At 35.5% G+C, this 23,217-nt stretch overlaps 3 protein-coding genes across 7 annotated transcripts; 2 read left to right on the forward strand and 1 right to left on the reverse strand.

Annotated features, from left to right (window-relative positions):
- The first annotated feature begins 1,058 nt into the window (after positions 1-1,058).
- LOC116172108 lies at positions 1,059-5,585 on the forward strand. Its single transcript, XM_031489254.1, has 4 exons — positions 1,059-1,442; positions 1,497-1,805; positions 2,647-4,857; positions 4,906-5,585. Exons 1-4 carry the CDS (start codon positions 1,262-1,264, stop codon positions 5,175-5,177), a joined length of 2,973 nt encoding a protein of 990 aa, XP_031345114.1. The 5' UTR covers positions 1,059-1,261; the 3' UTR covers positions 5,178-5,585.
- A 561-nt stretch (positions 5,586-6,146) lies between these two features.
- Positions 6,147-13,068, forward strand: LOC116172132 (putative gustatory receptor 28b). Of its 4 annotated transcripts, none has more exons than XM_031489290.1 (5): positions 6,147-6,211; positions 6,304-6,533; positions 11,501-12,243; positions 12,290-12,445; positions 12,492-13,068. In XM_031489290.1, the coding sequence occupies exons 3-5, from the start codon at positions 11,548-11,550 to the stop codon at positions 12,567-12,569; spliced, it is 930 nt and encodes a 309-aa protein (XP_031345150.1). In that variant the 5' UTR covers positions 6,147-6,211; positions 6,304-6,533; positions 11,501-11,547; the 3' UTR covers positions 12,570-13,068. The 4 variants fall into 4 exon arrangements, with proteins under 4 accessions (XP_031345150.1, XP_031345156.1, XP_031345143.1 ...); XM_031489296.1 differs by lacking the exon at positions 6,147-6,211 and having other exon boundaries at positions 6,269-6,533; positions 11,501-11,559; positions 11,613-12,243; XM_031489283.1 differs by lacking the exon at positions 6,147-6,211 and having other exon boundaries at positions 6,269-6,533.
- Positions 8,197-21,942, reverse strand: LOC116172118 (CCR4-NOT transcription complex subunit 10). 2 transcript variants are annotated; one of them, XM_031489262.1, is made up of 13 exons: positions 21,759-21,942; positions 21,551-21,707; positions 21,360-21,501; positions 21,133-21,308; positions 20,943-21,080; positions 11,106-11,215; positions 9,587-9,723; positions 9,349-9,539; positions 9,185-9,303; positions 8,816-9,136; positions 8,606-8,769; positions 8,366-8,554; positions 8,197-8,308 (listed from the first exon to the last, which is right to left on the reverse strand). In XM_031489262.1, the coding sequence occupies exons 1-13, from the start codon at positions 21,845-21,847 to the stop codon at positions 8,265-8,267; spliced, it is 1,977 nt and encodes a 658-aa protein (XP_031345122.1). In that variant the 5' UTR covers positions 21,848-21,942; the 3' UTR covers positions 8,197-8,264. The 2 variants fall into 2 exon arrangements, with proteins under 2 accessions (XP_031345122.1, XP_031345131.1); XM_031489271.1 differs by having other exon boundaries at positions 9,599-9,723; positions 21,759-21,941.
- Between the last annotated feature and the right edge of the window lie 1,275 nt (positions 21,943-23,217).

Consider the following 23,217-nt stretch of genomic DNA (forward strand, 5'->3'; position numbering starts at 1 on the left):
ATTAAACCAACTGCGCCGCGCTAAACCTTGCTAAACCCCCGTAGGAGTCAATAGCTCGGCGGAACTGGAGATTATGGAATCAAACCTTCGCATGGCCATGAGGCAAGCTGTCCCACAAAGGAAAGGAAAACCGCACATAAAATGCCCTGGTGGCACGAAAGACTCTTGAGATTGCGGGCACAGACTAGAAAAAACTTTTTAAAGAAAAAACCACAGGTACTGGGATTCATACCGAACCACACTCACTGACTATAAGAAAGGCAAAAAATGACTCGCGGAGGAGGTACTGCGAGGAAATTCCAGAAATTGACAGACTCGAAAGACTCTTACAAAAAGGAACAAAGAACTGGTTCCTTGGAGCTTTTGCTTCAATCACACTTTCCGGGATCAAAGACCTCGCTCAAAATGACCCGAGTAAACCAATTACTCTGGAAGTCTCAGGAGGAACAGAGGAGATAGGGTTTTCGCTCGACAAACAGTGAACTTAACCAAAGTTGGTGGGCAGTGAAAACTTTCCATCCGTATAAATCCCCAGGGATGGATATAATCTTTCCTGCTCTACTACAATAATTGGCCTTGACCTACTAGCCTCCACACTATGTATGTGAGTTACTAAGGGAAATGGTTTCCCTGGAATACGTATACCTATTGATACCGAAACCTGGGCGAAAGTCATATGCCCCAGTCAAGTCGTTTAGAGTTTTAGACCGATCAGCCTAACATAGTTTCTCCTTTATCCCCTCGATTATTTTGAGAACGACGGTGTTGTCCCGACTGTCAAACGCCTGCCAATTTGACGTAGACATGTAAACGCTATACTTCCATTAAGCTACCTCACAGTAAAGTTACATAAAGAGCCGTGTTTTTGCTAATAACATTGATTACACACCATGTACAATTAAAGCAAACATTTCAGCACGTTGTTGTGCACCTTGCATTATAATTTGAATTCATATATATAATTATATATATGTTTGAATTGCGCGAAACACCCTGTATATAGTAAACCAACAAGTGGCGCTCTAAGCTTGAAAGTAAACTAAACTGCGTAATTTAAACTGTAACATAACCTAACAAAAATGTAATTTCGTTAAGTGTAAGTCCAGTAAAATAGCCCGTAGTTTTGTTATAATTTAGCTTTAATTAAGTTATGATAGTTATTTACACACGGCACTGTGATAAAAAGAGCCCTCAGGTTTCTCTAACTCGTAAATAAACTATACTTATATGCTAGGTACATTTGATAGATACCTTGTAAATAATGGAGTTACCTCAAGTCTATCAAGAATTAGTTAGTGATGTAGTAGTAAGCTGTTTTCCAATGTTCTCGGAGAGTGGCTTCCAACCTGAGATTTTAATGCAACTAGAGCAGCTATGGTTAAGAAAATTGATGAAGAATGGAAATAATTATGTTGATCTCGATAGAATTTTGCTTGAGAAAGGTAGGATATGAGAGTGTAAACTTGTTTCCATTTCTATAGCTAGAGCATTTATAGCCCCATCTACAGTAAAGAAAAGGAAGAGAAGTACCCTAACCTCGACTCCAACTGTGAAGAAAAAGACTGTTATTAGGTACAGTTGTAAACCCCTCCTCAAGGTAACTAATAGAAGTATGCCCGAAATCGGGTTCCATGAAAGAAAGTCGGCCATGTTTGATTCCCGAAAGAGAAGTTTGCATACTCACTCTACCAATGGGGTGATTGCAACTGGAGAAGATTTGTCTACTACTAATGGTGTCATCAGACACGGTTCTCATAAACGACAAGGAAGGAGTACAAATTTATCAACAGGAAAGAAAAGAAAGGGTAGGTATTTTTAAATGTTTGTCATCGATGTGTGCCATCTAAAAATTGGTATAGGTACTATTTGTTTTGGGGTTTCAGTAATGCATTGTTAATTTTTAAGTACACGATGTTTCTTAAGCGGTAACCTATTTTGAGAAACCACACTCTATCACATATTCATCACTTTCATAATTTTTCTTGTAATGTATACCGGGTGGTGCACGGTAAGTAGGAACATAAGGATTATAAAATAACAAAAGTCATGGCTATTGCTACTAATAACAGAAATGTTGAAATTTATTAATAAATTTACCGGTATACCAAAAGCTTAATAAAAACAGTTTTGTATGCACCTGTAATCATTAGCGCGAAAAATATAATAAGCAAAACGGAATGTAGTTGCTATTAACCTTCTTGGAAGAATAATATTCCTCGAAGCTTAATGCTTCCTACATTCCTTGTAGCTTAAATAACTATTAATGTATAAAATGCAATATTGCAAATAATATTTAATATAAATATAACAACTGATACATCAAAATAGATAGGGTTGTCCTATGAAAAAATGTATTAGTCTTATAAGAAAAACCATTAAAACTGTACCGCCACGGATTCAACATAAAAAGTTCTCTAAGAAAGATTTTGCAAGTTCAATTTTTAATAATAAGAAAGTTATGGGGTATTAAAGAAATCGACTAAATTCGAGAAACGCCCCCTAGCGGCCAAACGATTAGAGACAGCTCAATTCTGTTTGCGCCCATGACTGTCTCTTTAAAATAAAGGGTGTTCATAAGAAAGTGTCCAATTTGGACCACCCTGTACATATTTTAAGGTATACAATAAACAATGTGATCACTTTTAGGTAAAAAGCAACATAACTCGCCTCGAGCAACTTTGAAAAATAGAAGATCTGTACTTCCAGACAATAGTGAAAATGAATCAGTACCTCCACCTGCGCCCTTAGGAATAAAGCCTGCTGGAGAGGAAGCTGATGTTAGCTTAACGGCATCAAGGAGTGATGTTCCGGGTCCAGAAAAGACTGAATCATTACCTGAACATTTGAGAACATCAAATGGAGAGGAAGTGTGTGTGAGCTCAGTACCATTAAGGAATGGTGTTCAACGTAAAAGAAGAATAAAGAAGGCGACTATTCCAACTGATGGAATCCCATATAATAGAAAGTTAAGATCTGGGGGTCTGTGCAACCTAGATTTACAATGGCTTCGCACTCCTCGTCGGCGTAAGAATACGCAGCATGTTAAACCACAGACTCCGTGTGAGTTGAATTGTCCATCAGACAGTTGTACTGTTAGTAGGAGTAAAGAGGTTATTAAGCAAAGTAATATACATGAAATAGATAAAAGTGTTCAACCTGATTCACTGGTTCCAAATTTTAGTTGGACTCGCATTCTAAATGACGCTCAAACAAAGACAGGTACAGAAACGTCACATGAAATGAGTGTGGTCGCTTTGTTACCTACACAGGCAGAAAAAGATAGCCAGATTTCAGCAGAAAATACCAAGGAAAATACAAACCAAGTCACCAAAATTGGCAGTCAAAAACGTAAAAAGAGAAGACGATTGACGTATGGGCTGAAGGAGTTGGGAAATGATTCAGGACAGCATAGTGGCTTACGATTAAGAAGTGGGGCGTTGTATAAGACACATACTAGACCTCAAATGCGTAGAAAAAAATTAAATGAACAACTCAATATAGATGGCCAATGTGATATTTCTAATAAACTAGATTTGAACTGTGACATTCAAGAAACGGATTTTATCACTACCCCTAAAGAGTTGGGTAATACAAACAGAGACGAACAATGCGACAATTTGACTGAGAGTCGATGTAAGGAGGTGCTTGCATCAGATCAAACAAAAGAACAAATTGCAGTAAATACCCACGATTTAGGCGTTTTTTTGAACGGTACACCTGAAACTACCAATTGCTGTGATAGGTATGTAAGTTCAGAATTGAAGAGAGATGGCAACTTCCAATTGTTATGTCGTTCGAAGTCTATTCGTGTGAGAGACTATTTATCTGAGGTAAACAGAAGGTTGGAAAATAATTCCTTCGAGACTTCAGACTTATGCCAAAATCTTCCTACATCAGTACCTAGGCAGCTTAAGGTAGTTGATGAAGGGGAAAGGTCTACTAGGACTAATGGGAATTTTCCGAGAGTGAATCGTGGAAAATTGAGATATAATGGTGCCAGGTTTAATCGGAAACAATTAACTCGCCGTAGGAGTAGTGGAGGGTCTTGCAGTTATTTGGTAAACGCTGGATCTAACAGGCGTGCCATTAAATTGGTTAGGAACAGTCTTGGTGCCACAGTGAGAAATCTTGCATTAGAGAAGAAAACAAAACATTTGAATGAAAGCGAGGTTCAGTTAAGTACCAAAGAAGAAGTTGTTCTAAATGGAAATGGCAGTTTAGCAATGGCTAACTGTGAGGAATTTGCCTCCATTTTGAACTTAGGTGAACACACCTCCACCCAGTTGTGTCGAGCCAAGCCAATTCGTTTAAGAAGAGACTATAAGCTACTTAAAAATGACCGAATTATCACCACAAACAGAGTCAATAATTTGATTACAATTCATGTGCCACAGGTATCAAATTCGACCACAACACAGATCGATTTATGTGGCACCGAACAGAATTCTGTCCTACCAACCACCGATTTAGTCCCTGAACCCAAAGATATCCAGGAAGAACTGGACAGTGGTACACAAATCATTAAGCGTAATCAGAATGGTCACGACATAGATCTTCCTCTTGAAGTGGAGAGATATAGTTACAAGTATGAAAATCCTTACGCAAATCGAACAGACATCTCGAAGTGTAAGAGAGTAAAAATTGCGTTGCCACCCCGCGATGGGTTTACCAAGGATGAACTTACGTGCATAATTAAAGTGCCACCATGGGCACTTCAAGGCTCCAAGTGGACCAAACTTTTGACTCCAATCATAAGAAGAATAGATAGTGACAACCTGCCAATAGTTGATGCAACATCGTTGTTACAGGATTATATCAATAACTATGAACAACCAGTGCTTCAAGTGGACGGAGTTGGTAATCATTTCATTTTTAGTTGTTTCTATTTTAAAAAATTGATTCCAGGTGCGAGATTTATACTTAAATCAAGTACGAAGTATAGTTCTACACAACCAATTAAGACTGTGCGGTATAACTCCGATATTGACTCTAATGATGATGTGACTGATGAGGAAGATGTATGCTCAGCTTTTCAAGCAAAGAATTTTATCTGGTGTCAATTTGTCAACATTAAACACCATAAAAATGTGTGGCGGTTGAATTTAAAACATGGTGCCATGTACTTAAATGGTAAAGAATACTTCTTTAATTCAGCAAAAGGTGTTGTCACATGGTAACGTAATCCTTTTGTATTTTATTTCTTTGGTAATTAGAGGTCAGTCTGTTCCTATTTCGTTTAAGTTGAAATGGTAAACAAAGTTAAGTTACTTATAGATTCCTGTTTTGTTGCTATAGTAGAATCGCAGTATTATATTATGTTAAGTTACCATGTATATTTGTTATTTCGTTTGTTTTTTGTGTGATAGCGTTAAGTTAACTTGAAACAAGGAACTTTCTCCTATTATGCAATATGAATGTGGCTGTGGAATTGACTATTAAGTAATAACTTGAATTGTTCATTTGTTTTGTTTTAGCTTTAGAGTAAACATATTTTTGTATTGCAGAAGCCTGTTGTTTTGTTTAGCCCATGTTGGGCACCAGTAATTATTTTATATAGAACCTAAATAAAAGACATTTAAAACAGACGTTTATTGTTATTGTTATAATTTATCTTTAGACTCATGAAGGCAAGTCCCTAAAATATTCTTTTACAGACGCTTGTTAAAGAAGTCAGAATAGATTTGACGTACTATGGTTCTCAAAATGAAGGCTTTGTTGAAACTAAGTTCGTGGGGCGAGAATCTTAATACGAGAGAGTATAAAATGAAGTATGGAAGAATAAAGGTTGATTCTCACTATACACATTGACTTTACACACTATATAGACAAACGGTGTAGGCTTAAAAAATGGCAACACAAATGGAGCTGGAAATGTTAGTATGGAGCTGGGCCACCAAATCGTCGCAACGCCACTATCGTTGTTATTACGTTATTAATAATTGTACCTACAAGTGCATGCACAGTGACAGGTATTGACATTGATAAGAGCGGATTAGTAAGAACGCAAATTTTGCATAAAGCTAAACCTCCATGGCATCAAGACGAAAAGGAGTTTGTCATAAAGTTATACTACAAGTCTCCGGCAACTCACAAATTTCTGGAGGCAAAATATCGTGTTGCCCGCAATATCTACCTTAAAAGAATGGATTTCAGCATCTAAATCCACTACAGGATATAAATTCAGCATAGTTCGAACACATTAAACTAAAAAGTTAGTATACTATCGTCAAGAAAAAGTGGATGATATCTGCTTCGACGAAATGTTCAGAATCGCCATCATGTTGATCTTCTGCATTTTTTCAGTCGTCATTAGAAAACTCCATCTTGGACATTGAAGTTGATAACACTAGGTACATTACTGGAAGAGTGAGTTGATCTACTTTGCGATCGAAAAGTTTAATTGCACACGATGTGAACAGCTTCTCAGAAAACCACATCAAACCTTAATGACGCGAAGGAACTATTAATTTGACACAAATCCTTTGAAATTAGGAAAAAACCGCTGTGCATCGGCCATATCTGTTAAATTGTTGGTAAGAACTTTAAATTTTGTAAATGGTCTTTGTAATACTAAGTAGTTCAAACAAAAATGTACAGAATCAAAAATTAAACGAATGAAACGTCATAAATTTGCTTGCGTTCATATGTCGTCCCATTTGACGTCATTAGTACGTACATTGCAATGTGTTTAATAAGTTGCCTATTTAACGCAAATATTCGCTACAGTAGCGGCTGCCATTTTTCCCTGTTTCTCCGTTTGTCTATAGTGTATAAAGTCAATGCTATACATAACGTTTCTATACCATATCCTTTCCATAACCATTCCATAAATTATTATACCTATGAAATTGACCTTTATGTGATATGTGCGTAAGACATTAGCCGCGCGCTTACACATTCTGCTTTCCGTTCACATATGGAAGGCAATGTGTATTAGCGCGCGACTGAATGTCTTACGCACATATCACTTAAAGGTCAATTTCCTAGGTATAATAATTTACGGAATGGTTATGGAAATAATATGGTATGGAACAGTGGCGGAACAACGTAGCCACGGGCCTGTGTGCGAAATTTTTTGCTGGGCCCCCATTATGATACGACGTATTGATAACAATATTAATTTAGGTATGAATTTTGGCTACAAAAAAATTGATAAGTACGTATTTATGTTTTTGAACCTGAACATAGAAAAATACAAGGAAAAATATGTGGTAACCAGTCAGAGCGTGGATTCAGCGTTTACGCTTATCATTTCCCCACGATTTAGAAAATTAAATCTTACTTTCTCAGTTAACTTTTACTATTGAGAAAGTAATTCGTTCGGTTATAGTGTTATCTCATGACTCATGACAATTTATAGCTAATTTTTTGTACCCTTGAAGTTATGCTGCGTATTTTAGTACAAAAAAATTAAATTTAGTACATTTTCATTGGCATTACATTTTCAGTAGGTACAATTTAAACAAGTATAAATTGTGCACAACTCTTGTGCAGATAAAGCACATTTTTTTTAACGGAAATAGCTTTTGTTTTGACATCACCAATGGATATATTTCTTGCAGAAGTTTCAATCGCCTTTTGTTTTGTGAGTACCCTTTTCCGACAATCTGTTCTTGAAGTATAAGGGAATATACCCGATCACGATAAGAAGTCGAGGAGGAGGGCTATGGTTGGTACATCGCACGCCATTTTAAGTGTGTTGAAATTGAATTCTTAGCGAAGTTATGTGTATGAGAGATTTTATTTCGCGTATGTGTAGAAATTTGTCTCGAAATTCCAGAATCAAAACGTGCATTTTTTGAGTGAAATTTTTCGGGGGCAAATACGCATAAGTGCATCGAGAAGAGCGAGAAAAAAGATCATCTGGTAGTATCATGGTTTTTAGGATGGATATTATATTTTGCAAAACGTCGCTCCGCTTTCATCGCCAACATAAATGTACCCTTATATGGGAATTTTAACAAAGGGCAAATGCATATTGGAGATTGTGGCCCGAATCAGAGACGGACTTCCTATAGGAGAATCGTCGTATCTTAATTTGTTTGTTTTCATTAAAGCATACAACCCCTTTTTCTTTAGTGATTTACGGAATTGATAATACTTCTATCTATCTACCTATCCGATTTTTCCTTTGTTCTTTTACACTTTTCTTTATTTTTGTTCCAACATTCACTGTTAATTGTGGGCAATGCTGTAATGGGTAAAGTCATTTATTAGTAAATATAATAAACAAATAAATTATTTCAACCATTTACTCTGTACTGTTAAGAGTACTCTTTTATCAACGATCGTGCCACGTCGGGATGCCCTGAAAAATATTAGCGCTAAATATATTCAATAACTATCCCAAAATTGGGCAACTTACCTAACTGTAATTCAATATATATTACTAGCATAATTAAACGGGCGGGAACTTTGGAATTTGATCTGCAATCCTTCCATATTTGCTTGAATAAACCATCAGCTTGATCGAATTGTCCTCGTAATGTTTTGCAAACAGCTGTATTGTAATGTATTACAGCGCGTGCGCTGATTAGGTTTGTTGGGAACCATTCTATAATAATAAAAGAAATGAACTGTTGGAAGACAAGCAACAGTGCCATACTTGAGGGTGGATTGTTTGCGACATTATCGCTTTCATCTAAAATCTCGCTAACCGGGAAATGCAATGCGATGTCTTTTACATTTTCGGGGTTTAAATGTTCGAGCGCATCTGCAATTTTGTCTAAAAATACAAGAGCTTCTGCTGCATACAAATGACCTAATAACCTACAACACATATTTTGTTGAATGGAACATAGAACATTGTACTTACCTGTGAGCACCTAATAATTTTGATTGAGATAGAAGATTGCGAGCATGTTCTAAAGCTAACACATAGTCCCCCAAACATAAACAAACATATGCACTCGAAGCCAGGATCGAATTTTTTAGCGCTGATACAGAATTAGGAGATAATGGAACCGATGGAGCAGGACCCGGGCTAGGTGGCGGTGCCGGAGGCGTTACGCCCGGTATTAACAATAATGGTATAGGAGAGGTTGTGTCTGATGGTAGTAAAAGATATGCATTTCGTAAACACAGAGAGGCAAATTCAAGAGTAGGTACTGGTACAGCATACGGTTCTCCTTCCACACTAAAAGTTTTTGTGAGCCCACACCTTTTTCATCCAATAGTGACTCACCTGTATTTCTTGTCGTTTGATAAATTTTTTGTGAGAACAATCTTTTGGTGCTTTTTCGTACCGATCATCTCCACGCCCACTTTCATTTCTTTTGGTATGTTAAAATCAATTTCATTTGACTGAAAAGTTGGAGTTTCATAAGCGCTACGTCATTGGCAATTTACCTCTTTGTGAACATGAATGCAACACTCTGCAAGCCTGAGCCACAATCTCGAGTTGCGATGGTACCTCCTAACTGCTATAATCAGGCAATCGAATGCGTCAGCTGAACGGCCTGCATGCAGAAGTGATATTCCCAAATTGTATATTAATTCGTGATACCTTGAACTGCCCAGTCTATACAAAGGTTTTTCTTCTACAACACCGGCATTTTCAAGATGGCTGAGATAACATTTTACCTACCGTTTGACTTACTTTGAATCAATTCTATATCCGCCTTTATTGCCTTTTGGTAATGGTGGCAAGCTAGATGGTATTTACCCATGGCGTGATAAATTGTTCCAAGATTGTTGTAAAGTATCACATTGTAGGACTCGTCACTAATACAGAAACAATAGAATTGTAATAACATCAAATAGATCAGTTGTGAAAGGGTTTATACAAACTATTAAAAATAAAAGCCCAAATGCATTTTGAGCCATTTTAACAATGAAGATATAAGCCTAAGGTTATTGGTTACGTTAATTTTTCTGATGAACATTCAAGGTGCGAATTATCGGTTGCAATATTATGGGGCGTACGAACACAACTTGTGAAGAGGTCCGTGAAGTTAACATGGTCATTAAAAGCACTAACGACCGTACATGATCACATCGTTAGTGCCTCTTAGTGCTTTATAACTTGCATCAGCATGACCGGCCGTTTCCGAGAAATCGACCCCCCCCCCCTTGTGTAGTGCTGATTTCCTATCCTACCCTCGAATTTACTCTATTCACAAGAAACGAAATTGGTCCTCTATTGCCCATAGTAGGTCTAAATCCTTATTTGTGTACCAATTTTCTTGAGGAAAAAGACCAATTTTGATTGCCCGATGCCCAAGAAATGATACATGTGTATTTTTGGTGACCAAATTTAAGAAAGAAAGTATTTAGAAAAAATAACGAAATATTAAATCGCCTGCAATACCTAATTTGAGATTAAGTTAATAAAACAAGTAAACCAAAAGCACTACTACGTGAGTATTTCCAGCGCAACCCACTAATATAGACAAACGATACGTTTATGTTTTGAGCACGGATGGACTGGCAGACGGATGGAATAGTGAAGATGCAAGCATCACTGTCCATAATTAGTTGCAAAAAAAACTAAGAGAATCGATTTTGAAAACGCACAAAATACTGTTCATTTGAGAACAAATTTGCATGATACGACAATATATTTGCTACGCCGTGATATATAGGGTGTTTGTTAAACGCGGCAAAATTTAAAGAGGTTATTTCTTGGACAAAAGTTTGACTTTTTTGGATGTGTCATATGTTACTACCCATGTATGGTAGAAACAAAAGTAAAAACTGCCTATTCTAACCGGAAAATCCAGTGCCCTAGTAAAAATAAATATTTGGAGTTTTTTTACTACGCTACTGGATTCTACGTAAAAATATCTAAAAGAACCAGTTTTTACCTTTTGTCTATCTTACATGGGTAGTAAGATACGAAAACATCCCAAAAAGTCAATCTTTTCGTTTTCACCCTGTATCTCTGAAACAAACGCAGCTAGGTTGGTTCTGTTTTCGGTATTAAACGTTCCACAAAAAAAGGACACTGTGTCGCAAAAACCCCAAGTCTCTATCATTAAAAACAAATGAGATACATCGCAGTCTCAACCAAAATAGGACACACTGTACATAAGTCTATTAAAATGTGTTATTTTATTAGACTATACTTACCTGCCATACCCTGTACATAGTAATACAAAAATTACCTAGAACCAAAATCTGCTTCGGAACTAATACCGTTTAAAATCTCCATCGCCGCTTCGCAGTTCCCTTGGAGATATAGCAAGTTTGCTCTCAGAAATCGAGCGGCAATAGTCTGAAATTGAAAAAATAATTACTTACAAAAAGAAAATAAGTGGATGATATTGATTAACTGTCATACAAATTCAACAATAACACATTTTCATTCAAGTAACCGCGAGATTATTTTAGTCCCACAACGAAATTCAAGTGAACATGACATTTCTTAAGTTCATAAAGCCCCTGCTGGTAGTTTGTAAAATTTTAGGTTTAACGGGATTCACCATCAACGGAAATGAATGCGTACCATTACCTTGTCATGTTAATGCCACAAAATATTTACTATTACTTATCGTTACAGCGCTCTACTCTCACCGCATAGTTACATTTCAACTTGGAGATACTCGCATGATTATCTTGGTACTTCAAGAGGCATTTACGTTCATTTCTATGATTATCATATGGTATTGTAGTGTGCGCTTTCAATTTCATCATGTCAAACTACTGATTCAAATGGAGGATGTTCTGATGGAACTCCGACGGCTTGGTATATGGATTTATTATCCAAAAAAACAAAAGCAAATGTACTGTCAAATAGTACTCCGTTTGGTAATAATTGGAATCAGTATCACGGGACAAGCAGCGTCGACGCATACTCGCTGGAGGCTGATAGTTTATTTAGGTGGCATTGTAAGCTCCATTATGTTCCTATTGGTTAGCATATATATTTCGGCAGTTAAGGAATATTATGGAATATTAAATAAATATTTGTCGCAACTGTCTAATTTTAAAAATGAACAAATAGCGGATACATTAAAATTGGAGATTACATCATTTTTGAAAACTAAACTCGAGATCCTGAAAATAATTGTCCCTCTACATCACAGATTATACATCATTATGAATACTATCAACCATGTATTCGGTGTGATTTTTATTGCATTATTTGGGGTAACATTTATATTAGTTATTGTGGATGCGTACTATTTAATAACGTTATTGGATGAAACACAAATGCAAGTAATTGCAGTTTTGTGCAACTGCCTTCCTGGTCTTGTAGATGCAATTATCATCTGTTATTTATGTAACTCTATGATGGATGAGGTATTCTACAGTATAAATTGTAACACGTTAACACCGAATCTTACAGATCGATCTGTCTGGATTATTAATACATCAGTTATCGATTGCAGAGAGTAAAGATGTAAAGGAACAGATTGATGTACTTTCTCTACAGTTAACCCAGGAAAAAACAGAAATAAATGCGGCAGGACTATTTCCCGTCAACTACGGCTTAATTTTTTCAGTAGGTACAGTTAGTGAAATTATAATGCAAACATCTTTTGTTACAGATCATTTGTGGTGTAATCACAAACTTGGTGATTTTAGTCCAATTTTCAAAGTCAGTACAATGGAATAGTAAAATATAAACAAGGTGTTCAGAGAAGCTAAACGTTATCGTCTAACGTCACGCTTTGTTATTTTTTGTGTTATTCCATTACTTTTTACCGTGTCTCGTAGGAAACGACAGGAAAGATAGAGAACCATTATTGAAGAAGCAAGCTGCAACGCCTTGTGACATCTCCATAGATTTTAAACGTTCTGAGTCTACATTGCTATGTAAACAATGTCGATGTGGACGTTGTGGTTTGTTTGGTCCAGACGTTTGAATTAATGACGGGTCATTAATTACCTAATCAAGTTTTTTGCGTGTAAACACGGAGCGAGTATTACGTTTCTAGTTGTATCCAAGTGGTTTGTTTTTCAAAGATTAATTCCTAGAATTGTTAAATGTAGGACATTTTATCGTTTATTATATATTTTGCTTTGTTAAGTTATTTAAGTGACAGTTCTGTTTCAACTTATTACTTTTGTTAAAAGGTTGATGTAATTTATTAGCGATAATAATCCATTTTGATGGGCCTAAACTGCGTGTATTCAGAATAAATGGAGCATTTAAAGATAATAGAAAATGGTATGTTCTGGTATTTACTGAAACGGCGCTATCTTGCAATTATTTTATATCAATTCACAATGATCCATTATGGTTGTGAACCAAATTTCCAGTTCTATTTGAACTGCAAGTTTAAAAACTTCTAACGAACGGGCTAAGTGAATCTCCCTGTAAGATATTATACTCAGTGACAGGGAAATTGCAACACCAAGAAGGAGTTGGAATTTTTTGACCAAACTTGGCAGAATCGTTTAGCTACTAAAAGGTAACAATTGATTAAAATTTAAAAGAAAAAGGATGAAATATAAACATATTTTTATTAATAATAATAGTAGTCCCTCCCTATTGGTTACGCACTCCCTCACGCTTCGTAGCATCGATTTTAGCAGACGGCCGATTTCCTCTTGAGGTATTGTGTCCCAAGCAACTGTGAGTAACCTTTAATTCATTGTGTAGAGCTTGCAGCGTCTGCGGAGGATGCGGTAAGTTCATCAGTCTTCTTTTCATAATGTCGCAAACTTGCTCGATAGGCGATATACTGGGAGATCTGGGTGGCTATGGCAAGAAATTGACATTATCATGTGCAAATAGGTCCATAGAACGTCTTTCAATGTGGGGAGGGGCATTATCCTGCTGGAAAAGTGGGTCTTCCAACTGCTGAAGAGATGGAAGAATATCGGTTTCTATCACGTCATCCACATATCGCTGGGGGGGTCGTATTACCTCGAACGAATAACAAACGAGCCCTACTCCCATAAGTTATGGTACTCCATACCATAGTCCCCACAGTTTAGTGCACATGCCTCATAACAGAAAATTCAACATTGCGACGTTCCCCACGTCTTCGGCTGCCCTTCATACGGCCATCATGCATACCCAAACAAAATCGGGATTCATCACTGAACACCACCCAATGCTACTCTAGGTTCCAGTGCAGTCGCAACCTACACCACTCCAAACGCTGCTAGCGGTGTTGAGCTGTGAGAGAGAGAGAGAGAGAGAGCATTTATTTCAACCACGAATGTGGTGTAACTGTCACACAATAACAACATAAATAAAAAACACAATAAAGTACAATAAATAATATAAATATATCTATAAAAAAGAAATGTAAATAGGTATATATATTAAAATTTATTTATATTTTTTTTTTTTTTTTTAAATATGACTAGCATTTTTGATATTCGTAAAGAAATCATCCAGTGTGTATAGCACCATTGATTGAAGAATTTTTCTAATTTGGTTTTTAAAAGGAGCCAACATTGTAATACATTTGACATGTGCCGGAAGGACATTATAAAATCTCACCCCCATCTGTAGGTAGGACGAGTTATGCACCTTACTTTTTGATCTCATTATAGAAAAGTTATTTTTCGTTCTCGTATTATATGAGTGGTTATCACAATTTAATGAAAATAATTTTTTGTTTTTGAACACGAAACATAAACATTCAAGCACATATAATGAATAGACGGTTGCAATCTGAAAGTTTTTAAAATACGGTTTGCAGGATTCCCGTTTCTGTAGCGAAAACATTACCCTGATTGCTCTTTTTTGAACCTTAAATATGCTAGCAATTCTATAACTAGTAGCATTTCCCCATAATGAGATACCGTACCGCACCTTACTTTCAAATATTGAATAGTAGATTTGCAAAAGGGTTTTATGGTCACATAAATTTTTACAACGGGACAATGCGAAAATCGATGAATGTAATTTTGCTCTCAGATGGTCAATGTGATCTTTCCAACTAAGTTCTGTGTCTATAATAACTCCTAAGAAGGTACAGGATTGACACCTTTCTAATTGAACTGACTGGTAACGCAGTGGAGCGATATCCAAACCCATATTTTTCTTATAAAGAAGAATTTTTGTTTTTTCCAAATTGAGCAAAAGTTTATTTGCATTAAACCAATTAATAAGAGTTGATAACGCACGTTTTAAATTAATTTCTAACTCTTCTTCAACACAAGCCACACTCACACTAGTGTCATCTGCATATGTGGTGATATCACATGAAGATGGATCGAAGCAGTTAAATAGGTCATTAATAAAGATTATAAATAATATAGGACCAAGGATAGATCCTTGGGGTACACCATACTTGATTGGTTTTAATTCGGATGCAACTTCAATAATTTGTCCCGAGGAAGCAATTTGCTCAACTGCAACATATTGTGACCTATCACTAATAAAGGATCTCAATAAATTTAGCGTCACGCCTCTAATGCCATATGAGTATAGCTTGTCCAGTAACAAGTCATGATCAACCAGATCGAAAGCCTTCGACAAATCACAACTTATCGATGCTACAACCTTGCCATTATTATGCGCAGTGCGTATGTAGTGTAACATACTTTGTAAAGCTGTGGTAGTTGATTTATTTACTCTATAGCCATGTTGTGAACTATTAAACAATTTATGGGTTTCCAAAAAGGCAATTAATCTAACTTTTATGAGAGATTCTAGTATTTTCGATACGGAATTTAAGATCGAAATTGGTCTATAATTTTGTGGTTCTGATTTAGATTTTGATTTGTGAAGTGGGTTAATTTTTGCAATTTTACCATGGCTTGGAAAAGTCCCAGAAGAGAAAGAAAGGTTAATTAAGTAAATCAAAGGTTGATATATTTCATCAAACACTTCTTTATATATTTTTATAGGAATACCATCGTGACCGCAAGCTAACGTATTATTTAAATTATTTACAATATTGAACAATTCAGTTTTTGTGACAGGCAGCAAATAGAAAGAATTTGGTGATGATGGGATAACTTTTGTAGTTTCGTATGTTGGAGGTATGTTTTTTCTACATTCATGCGCAACGGAAGCAAAATAGTCATTGAAAATATTAGCAACGTGTTCAGAATTAGTAATAACCTTGCCATTTTGGTTTAAAGAAATAGATGTAGTTTTTTTGTTTGTTTATTTAGGTTTTTATTTATAATTTGCCACGTGGATTTTATTTTGTTTCTCGAATTCATTATAATTCTTTTAGTTTGCATTTTTTTTGCTTGTGCAATAACTTTTTTAAATATTTTATTGTAGCGCTTGAAGTGATCAGTGAAATTTGATTGAGGATTATTTCGCATATTTATGTAAAGCTTCCGCTTTACCTTACTAGAAGTTCGGATTCCTTTTGTCACCCAATTCCGGGTTTTCTTTCCAAGGTAATGTTTCCTTAAGGGAAAACAATTAAAAAATATAGGTTGAATAATTTTAAAGAAATGACTGGTGAACTGATCTACGTTGTGTATGGTGTATAAACGGCTCCAGTCAATCCTTTGTAGGTGGTGTTTAAATGAATTTAAATTAGTTTGATTGATAACACGTCTCCACAAGTATAGACTAGGTTTTATTCTATTAGTTTTCATAATGAATATTTGGGCGTTATGATCCGAGAAATCTACAGAAAAATTGAAGGTGCGGTAAAAAGTACTTGGAAGGTTAGTAATAATATTGTCGATACAGCTACTGGAGTTAAATGCAATCCTGGTTGGTGTTGAGATAGTAGTAGTGAAACCATATGTATTTAATATATTTAAAGTATTATTTAGTAACGGCGAAGGTTTTAGAAAATTAACATTAAAATCTCCGCATAAAATTAAAGTTTTATGCTTTTGAACAATATGTAGGGCTTCTTCTAAATTTTCTAGAAAAATGCATTGATTACGATCCGGCCTGTATAAAGATAATATTGTTATTGAATGATTCGTTAATTGAATTCCACATATTTCAAAATTGGTGTTAATGGTAACAAAAGATGTGGCCGATAGGATTGCAAGTCGTAAGCTCTGATTCTGCGGTAAACCGTTCGAAGTGTTACAGGATGACCTTCGTTATCTAACAATTGATTGACAATTGACCTGGTACTAGAGAATCGGTTTCTTGTTGCCATAAGTCAAAGATGGCGATCCCGCACTTCAATTGTTCTTTTTCGCCCCCCACCCTTTCCTGCCCCCTCCCTTTCCTCTCTACGACGATCCTGCCCCTTCCCAAATCCATGCCCGATTGCAACGAATTATGGTGGATTGACTTCGGTTAAGGTGACTTGCAATTTTTGTGAACGAAAAACCACCTCCGCCCAAACCAACAATACGACACCTGTCAACTACTCTTAATTCGCAGTAAACGTCCACTTTGGCGTATCTAGCCATGATCACAGCCTCAAAAGAAACGATTAAAAGCAAAAACAATAAGAACTGAACAAAATCTCGCAAAACGTACACGATATAAGAATACTAGAAAAAAATTAAAGAACTGTCAAATAAGCCATTACCACTTGATCCATATGAAGGAAATTTTAATCAATTGTTACCTTTTGGTAGTTAAACGTTTCTGCCAAGTTTGGTCAAAAAATTCCAACTCCTTCTTGGTGTTGCAATTTCCATGTCACTGAGTATACTTTGTGAGCCGGTTTGAACCAAATGGAACCTCACGCTAGTGAGAACCTAGTTCACCATAGCCACGTCCATTTAAATTTTGGCGATATTAAAGTTTTTATAAAAATTCAGAATCGGTTAATTCGACTTCACAAACATGATTAAATCCACCATAGAAGCTCTGCTAGGAATAAACTTTTTATTTGTGTTGCATCTGGGACTACAAGTGCAATACAAAATTTTAAAAAAAACCACGTGTTTGGAATTGAACTCTTCATGCTACTTCGAAAATAGTAGCGAGAGATTTAGCTGGCTGAAAATTGTATCAATATTACTAAATTGGCAGTGACACCACCCATAATCTAAAAAAATAAATAAGTATGGAAAACTTCACATATACTAACATCTTACAGAAAAAATCAAGGAGTAGTTAATTTGAAATAAACCTCCAGCATGAAATTCTACACGTTTATGTGCAATTTGAAGCGTAAACATCGCGATTTGGTCCTTTACTGCGTTATCATCTGTATCAATCTTGTGTATGATGGTTCCAGATTTATTGCTCTAAAAAACTCACTCAGTCAGTATATGTTACGATCCCACTACAACAGCCTACCTCCTCAATTGTACTGTGACATATATGACATATGTAGATCGTTTCGAAAATACATATAACACATTCTAGTACTAATTCCACTGTAGCTATCTCTTTGTGGTCAACTAAAGTTCGTCGCCAAAGTGTGTTAGAAAGGTACAGATTTACGACGGTTGTTACAAACGTGTATAAAAATGTCGAGAGTAATACTCTTCCGTATCTCTCGTTGATAACTTCTGTTATTTTACACAGCTCGTGATGCATCGCGCAAATTACTCGCAAAGTTTTTAGTTTTGTTCCCTGAAATGTGCGCAACTTAATGACTTTTATTATGCCATCCGTCGAAAACCCATTCGTCGTATTTTCTAAAGAAGTTAAATTCTCGTTTAGTATTTTAAAATTATTTCGTACGATTTTAATATAAGTTGTTGTTTCCAAATGCAGAATTGTGTTGATGAATCCCGGAATAGCCATCAATAACTTTCTCGCCAATATTGAAAAAATAGAATGATCAGTGAGGAGTATTACCGCTATTATCTCTCCGAAAACTACAACACAGTATACGATGGCTCGAATTCCAATCTGACGATAAATGATTTTTTGCAATTGGTCATAGCGCGGCCACACTCCCAGTTTTCTCATATCCTTGTCAATGTTCATCAACCGCCTTATGATTATTATTGTTTTTTGTTGATACCGCGCGCTAAAAATCCACGATATTGAAACGAGTATCAATGCGAGAATGATTTTAATAATATGAATCGTACGTAGCATTAATTGTTGATTATATAAACGGTGCGCTATGTAGCTGTATGTTACCGAAGAGGCATAAGCAAGATCAATAAGTATGTTAATATACACATTTAGCTTGGATATTTTGTACGACTTTTCATTAAACTCAAAAGAAATTAGTCCCGAGAATCTCCCAAGCAACAACATTGGTTTTAGCGCCTGATAAAAACTCGAAGACATTTTGACTGGATGGTTATCTTGAAATGAACACAGTATACCATGTAATTGTTATTTAATAACTCAAAGTGATATTGATTTATTGTTTGATGTACTTTTAATATTTCATTTTTTCATTAAGCACGAAGTAATATGTTTCATCCAATATGGTAATGCACGTAAATTAATTGCATGCAACTCAAATTTTACTTAATCTAATATTTTTCGTTTAAAAAATTGTTTGTCTCTGTTTGTTACCTTTTCCCTATGTAATTTGCAACACGCAAGCGTGGGTGTATCAACCAATGATGAATTAACCCCGATTTGCTGATCAAATTTATTCTATGCCTGTGTATTATTCAATATGACGGTGAGATTTTCATTTTCATTCACTAAATTCAAATTTACGTATAATGGGGTCTTCCCGCCTTCATTTTTTATTTCTGATCCACAAAGTACATTACAAATAAAAAGACCCGTGTGTCCTCAATTTTTATTTGCGAGTAAAATAAACCCAAAATAAATTATTGAAAAGCTGTGTTTTTAGTCCGAATTTGAAACGCTTCAGACTAAAAACGTCACAAACCTACAACCAATCACGTAGAAGTGAGCTGGCAACCTTACGCGAGGGTCTGACGTTTGTCACATTTGACGTTTTGAGAGGGATGTTTAACTGCATCTAGCACGAAAGTGACAAGTGTCTGTGACAGATGACGCAAGTTATAAATGCCTCCTGCAATATTGCCAAGTGGTTATGTCATCTGAATGGTTCTAAGAGCTGATTGGTCGGGCTTATTACGTCACAGAGCCCGCCACAATCATATCGTTTTGAATAAACCTTTAAAACCGCACATGTTCATTATTTTTTTGATAATCAGCCTCTATTTTTAAATAAACTTTTACTGTCCAAAAAAATGTTTTATGGTTTCAGGTACACGCTTATTAAATTAGAACTGCGGAATTCAACTATACTGTAAACCCCCATTGTATTTTCTTGTCTTAATTAAAATTTTTTTTTTAAATTATACCGTTTATTTTTAAAGTAACCGTTTGTGCGCGGACTTCCCGGCAAAGTTTGTCGCACAGAATATTCGTAAGTGCTGCATAAGTGACTGCATTAACGGTAATACCAACACTAATATTTCCATTGTACATATTTTCGACACTCCGTAATTGTTGGTGCTATCCAAACAGTAACATGTCATATGCTTTGGATGGGTCAAACTTCGAATTTGAAAATATTCCCTGGCTTAATAGATACAGGGGAACAGGGGAATCTCCAAAAATTGTCAATTTCAAAATGGTCCTTAGTTAAAGAGATGCTGACAAAAATGTTTATTACACCAGTTTCCTTATAATAATTGTTGAATAGTGTGCTGGGGTCAGAATAAGTATAAAAAGTTATCTGGCCTAGCCTAGTTCTTAATGGAACACCCTGTATATTTTAATTTAAAAAGATAACATATTAAATTCTCTTTCCAGAGAAATAACACTAAAAGAATTCAATATAGATTTAAAAATTTTTTTAACTTTTTGAATTATTGGATGGTCTAAATACTCGTAGACTAGGTTTTCCCTTTCCATTAAACTTAACATTAGCATCATTCGATACAAATGTATCGGGTCTGATTATCAAATTTGTTATCAGAGCAAACATAGACATACACTGTGTTTTTTTTTAAGATGAGCCATACGACAATGTACAGGCGTTGAATTATTTAAAATGGGCCATAGGGAAATTTACATTGCATCAATTGTTTCAGTCATAGCTTCCTCGGGGATCATCTGCCACAGTACTGTAGAAATTGTCTCTAAATCAACAATTTATATAATATATTACTTATTATGCAAAACCTTGTATATATCATTAATGACACATGCCTATAGGGTTTCAGGACACAAAGTTACAATAAAATAAAATTACCATTTCACTCTGTTCTTCAATTTTCTCGATTTCCTCACTTGCAGCACCAAGTGAATGCTTCATTAAAAAACATCTGGCCTTATACATCTGTAATTTTTTCTTAAATTGATCAATTGTCGTGCTAGAAACTGTACACATCTAAGAACCAAGATTGATTACTTGAGTTGAAAAAATAGGCATTAAACTGTACCTTTTTATCTTTATCAATCACTTTAGCAGGTTTTTCGCCTTGTTTTAGAATAACAGGATGGCTATGAAACAATTGGTTTTCTAAAAAACTGAGCAGTCCTGAGGCTTTGTCCAACTGCTTTGTGCTCATCTGCAATTCAACCAAAAGTAGTCCAACCTGTTGAGCCAAGTTTTCGTCTGTAACAGCATCATTTGAATTCGTTTCCACACTATCAGATAGGTACATACCCATTGGTTCAATAAATTTGTACACTCTCTCCATAATTCTTATAGCCTGCGTGTATTGTTTTTGATGGTAAAGCAGAACGGCTTGATTATAATGCGCGACACAATGATCCACATCATCTAGTTTCTCCAGTCGTAATTTAAACTACGTAAGTTTGTATGAACATTGTTTTATGCAAGCGTATAGTTTTTACCTGTGAATAAAAGGCAGCAAGATTCTTCTGAAATGTTTCGGTGGATCGTAGATCATTTTTATAATATTCTGCGACAAGTTTATTGTGAGCAACTTTTAAATCAAATGTTCGAACTTCTAATTTGTGTATATTTTGAAGGCACGCGGAGTAGTTGCCCCTAAAACAGAAGTGTAATGCTAGAGTAATGAGGAAGGATAAGTGCCTGTACTTTTGAAATTCTGATAATGCAAGTTGGGCGATTTCTCTTTCTTGGTCAGAAACGCAGTCCATAGACTTTTCTTCTTCTTTTTCGGTCATGCTTTAATCGTTTCTGTATTTATTCATAAATATACAAATAACAATTTCTTTGTAAAATTAGGTTATGAAACAATTTTGATATACGACTATATCGCCATCTGTGCTTGAGCTCGAGGACATCAACAACTGAACCAGAGGCGGCACAACAAAATATCAACGGGCTATCGGGCCTATGCATTATCATTGATTTCCATAAATTTAAGCAGTTTGGCAAATTATCGGGTAGCACATTGAATTATATTATAACACAATTAAAACCCATTCGTTACCAAGTAATTCAATTATGAATACAAGTTGCGGGCAGTGTTGTGATGTATCTAGATACAGTATCTAGATACTTAAAAAGTATCTAGATACATATTGAGAGCCTTTTCAAAATTTGTATCTGTATTTACAATTCAGTTACTTTTTTTGTGTCTAAGATTTTAGGTATATTTTCTATTTTCTTTATTGTCCATTTCCATTAGGTAATCAATGTTATAATGATGTAGGTATTAAAATTATATTTTCAAATGATAAAACGCTTTTTATTACTTGAGGGGTGTCGATAACTGTTTACCGGCATCAAGCATGGAAAAGAAAGTATCTGTAACTGTATCTAGACCTTTTTTGTTTTTGGGTATCTGTTTTGGTATCTAGTTACAATTATTAAGTTGTATCTGTATCTTTACCTAGATCCAAGAATGAAAGTATCTATTACAACACTGGTTGCGGGACTCGATCTTGATTCTTGAACATTGTTATTCAATGTTATCATTGAATAAAAACATAGTGTTTTTATTCAATGATGTTATAACGTAACCATTTTTCTGAAATAGAAAACCAGTACATGTGATAGGTATGAGACTGAGATACTGCAACTATGCGCAAATTTTATAATAATTACACAGTTGATTTGCGTTGAAAACCAAAGGTCTTCTCCACATAAATTGTAAGCGAACCCGTATTTGTTAGATTGAGTGCGCAATTTTCCTGAAGTTTTGATTTCGAATAAAACGAAGTCAAATGCGCATATAAAAATGACACGTCCTTCTAAAAACACAAATAAAGGCACAATAGGCTAATCAATGGTTATTGTATGTTCTGTAGTGTAGGTATATTAATTGACAAGTGATCAGGTAATTTAAAATTTGGGTTTTTTGGTTCTATCACCCCCCATCGTCAAGCTCGCTTGGTGTGAACCAATGGCGGATTATTCATAAGACATAATAGATCATATATTATTTATAGGGATGGCTATGGCGGGAACCAACCTGGATCATTGCAGTAAACCTGGAATTTTTTCCAGTAGGTTGCCAGACGGCCATCAAATTTCGCTGTTTTAAGGGGAAGAGGGGCATGAATTATTCCCTGAAAACTATTTGGATTTC

The sequence above is a fragment of the Photinus pyralis genome, unplaced genomic scaffold, assembly GCF_008802855.1.
Source record: "Photinus pyralis isolate 1611_PpyrPB1 unplaced genomic scaffold, Ppyr1.3 Ppyr1.4_LG1, whole genome shotgun sequence".
In the NCBI taxonomy this organism is placed as follows: Eukaryota; Metazoa; Arthropoda; class Insecta; order Coleoptera; family Lampyridae; genus Photinus; species Photinus pyralis.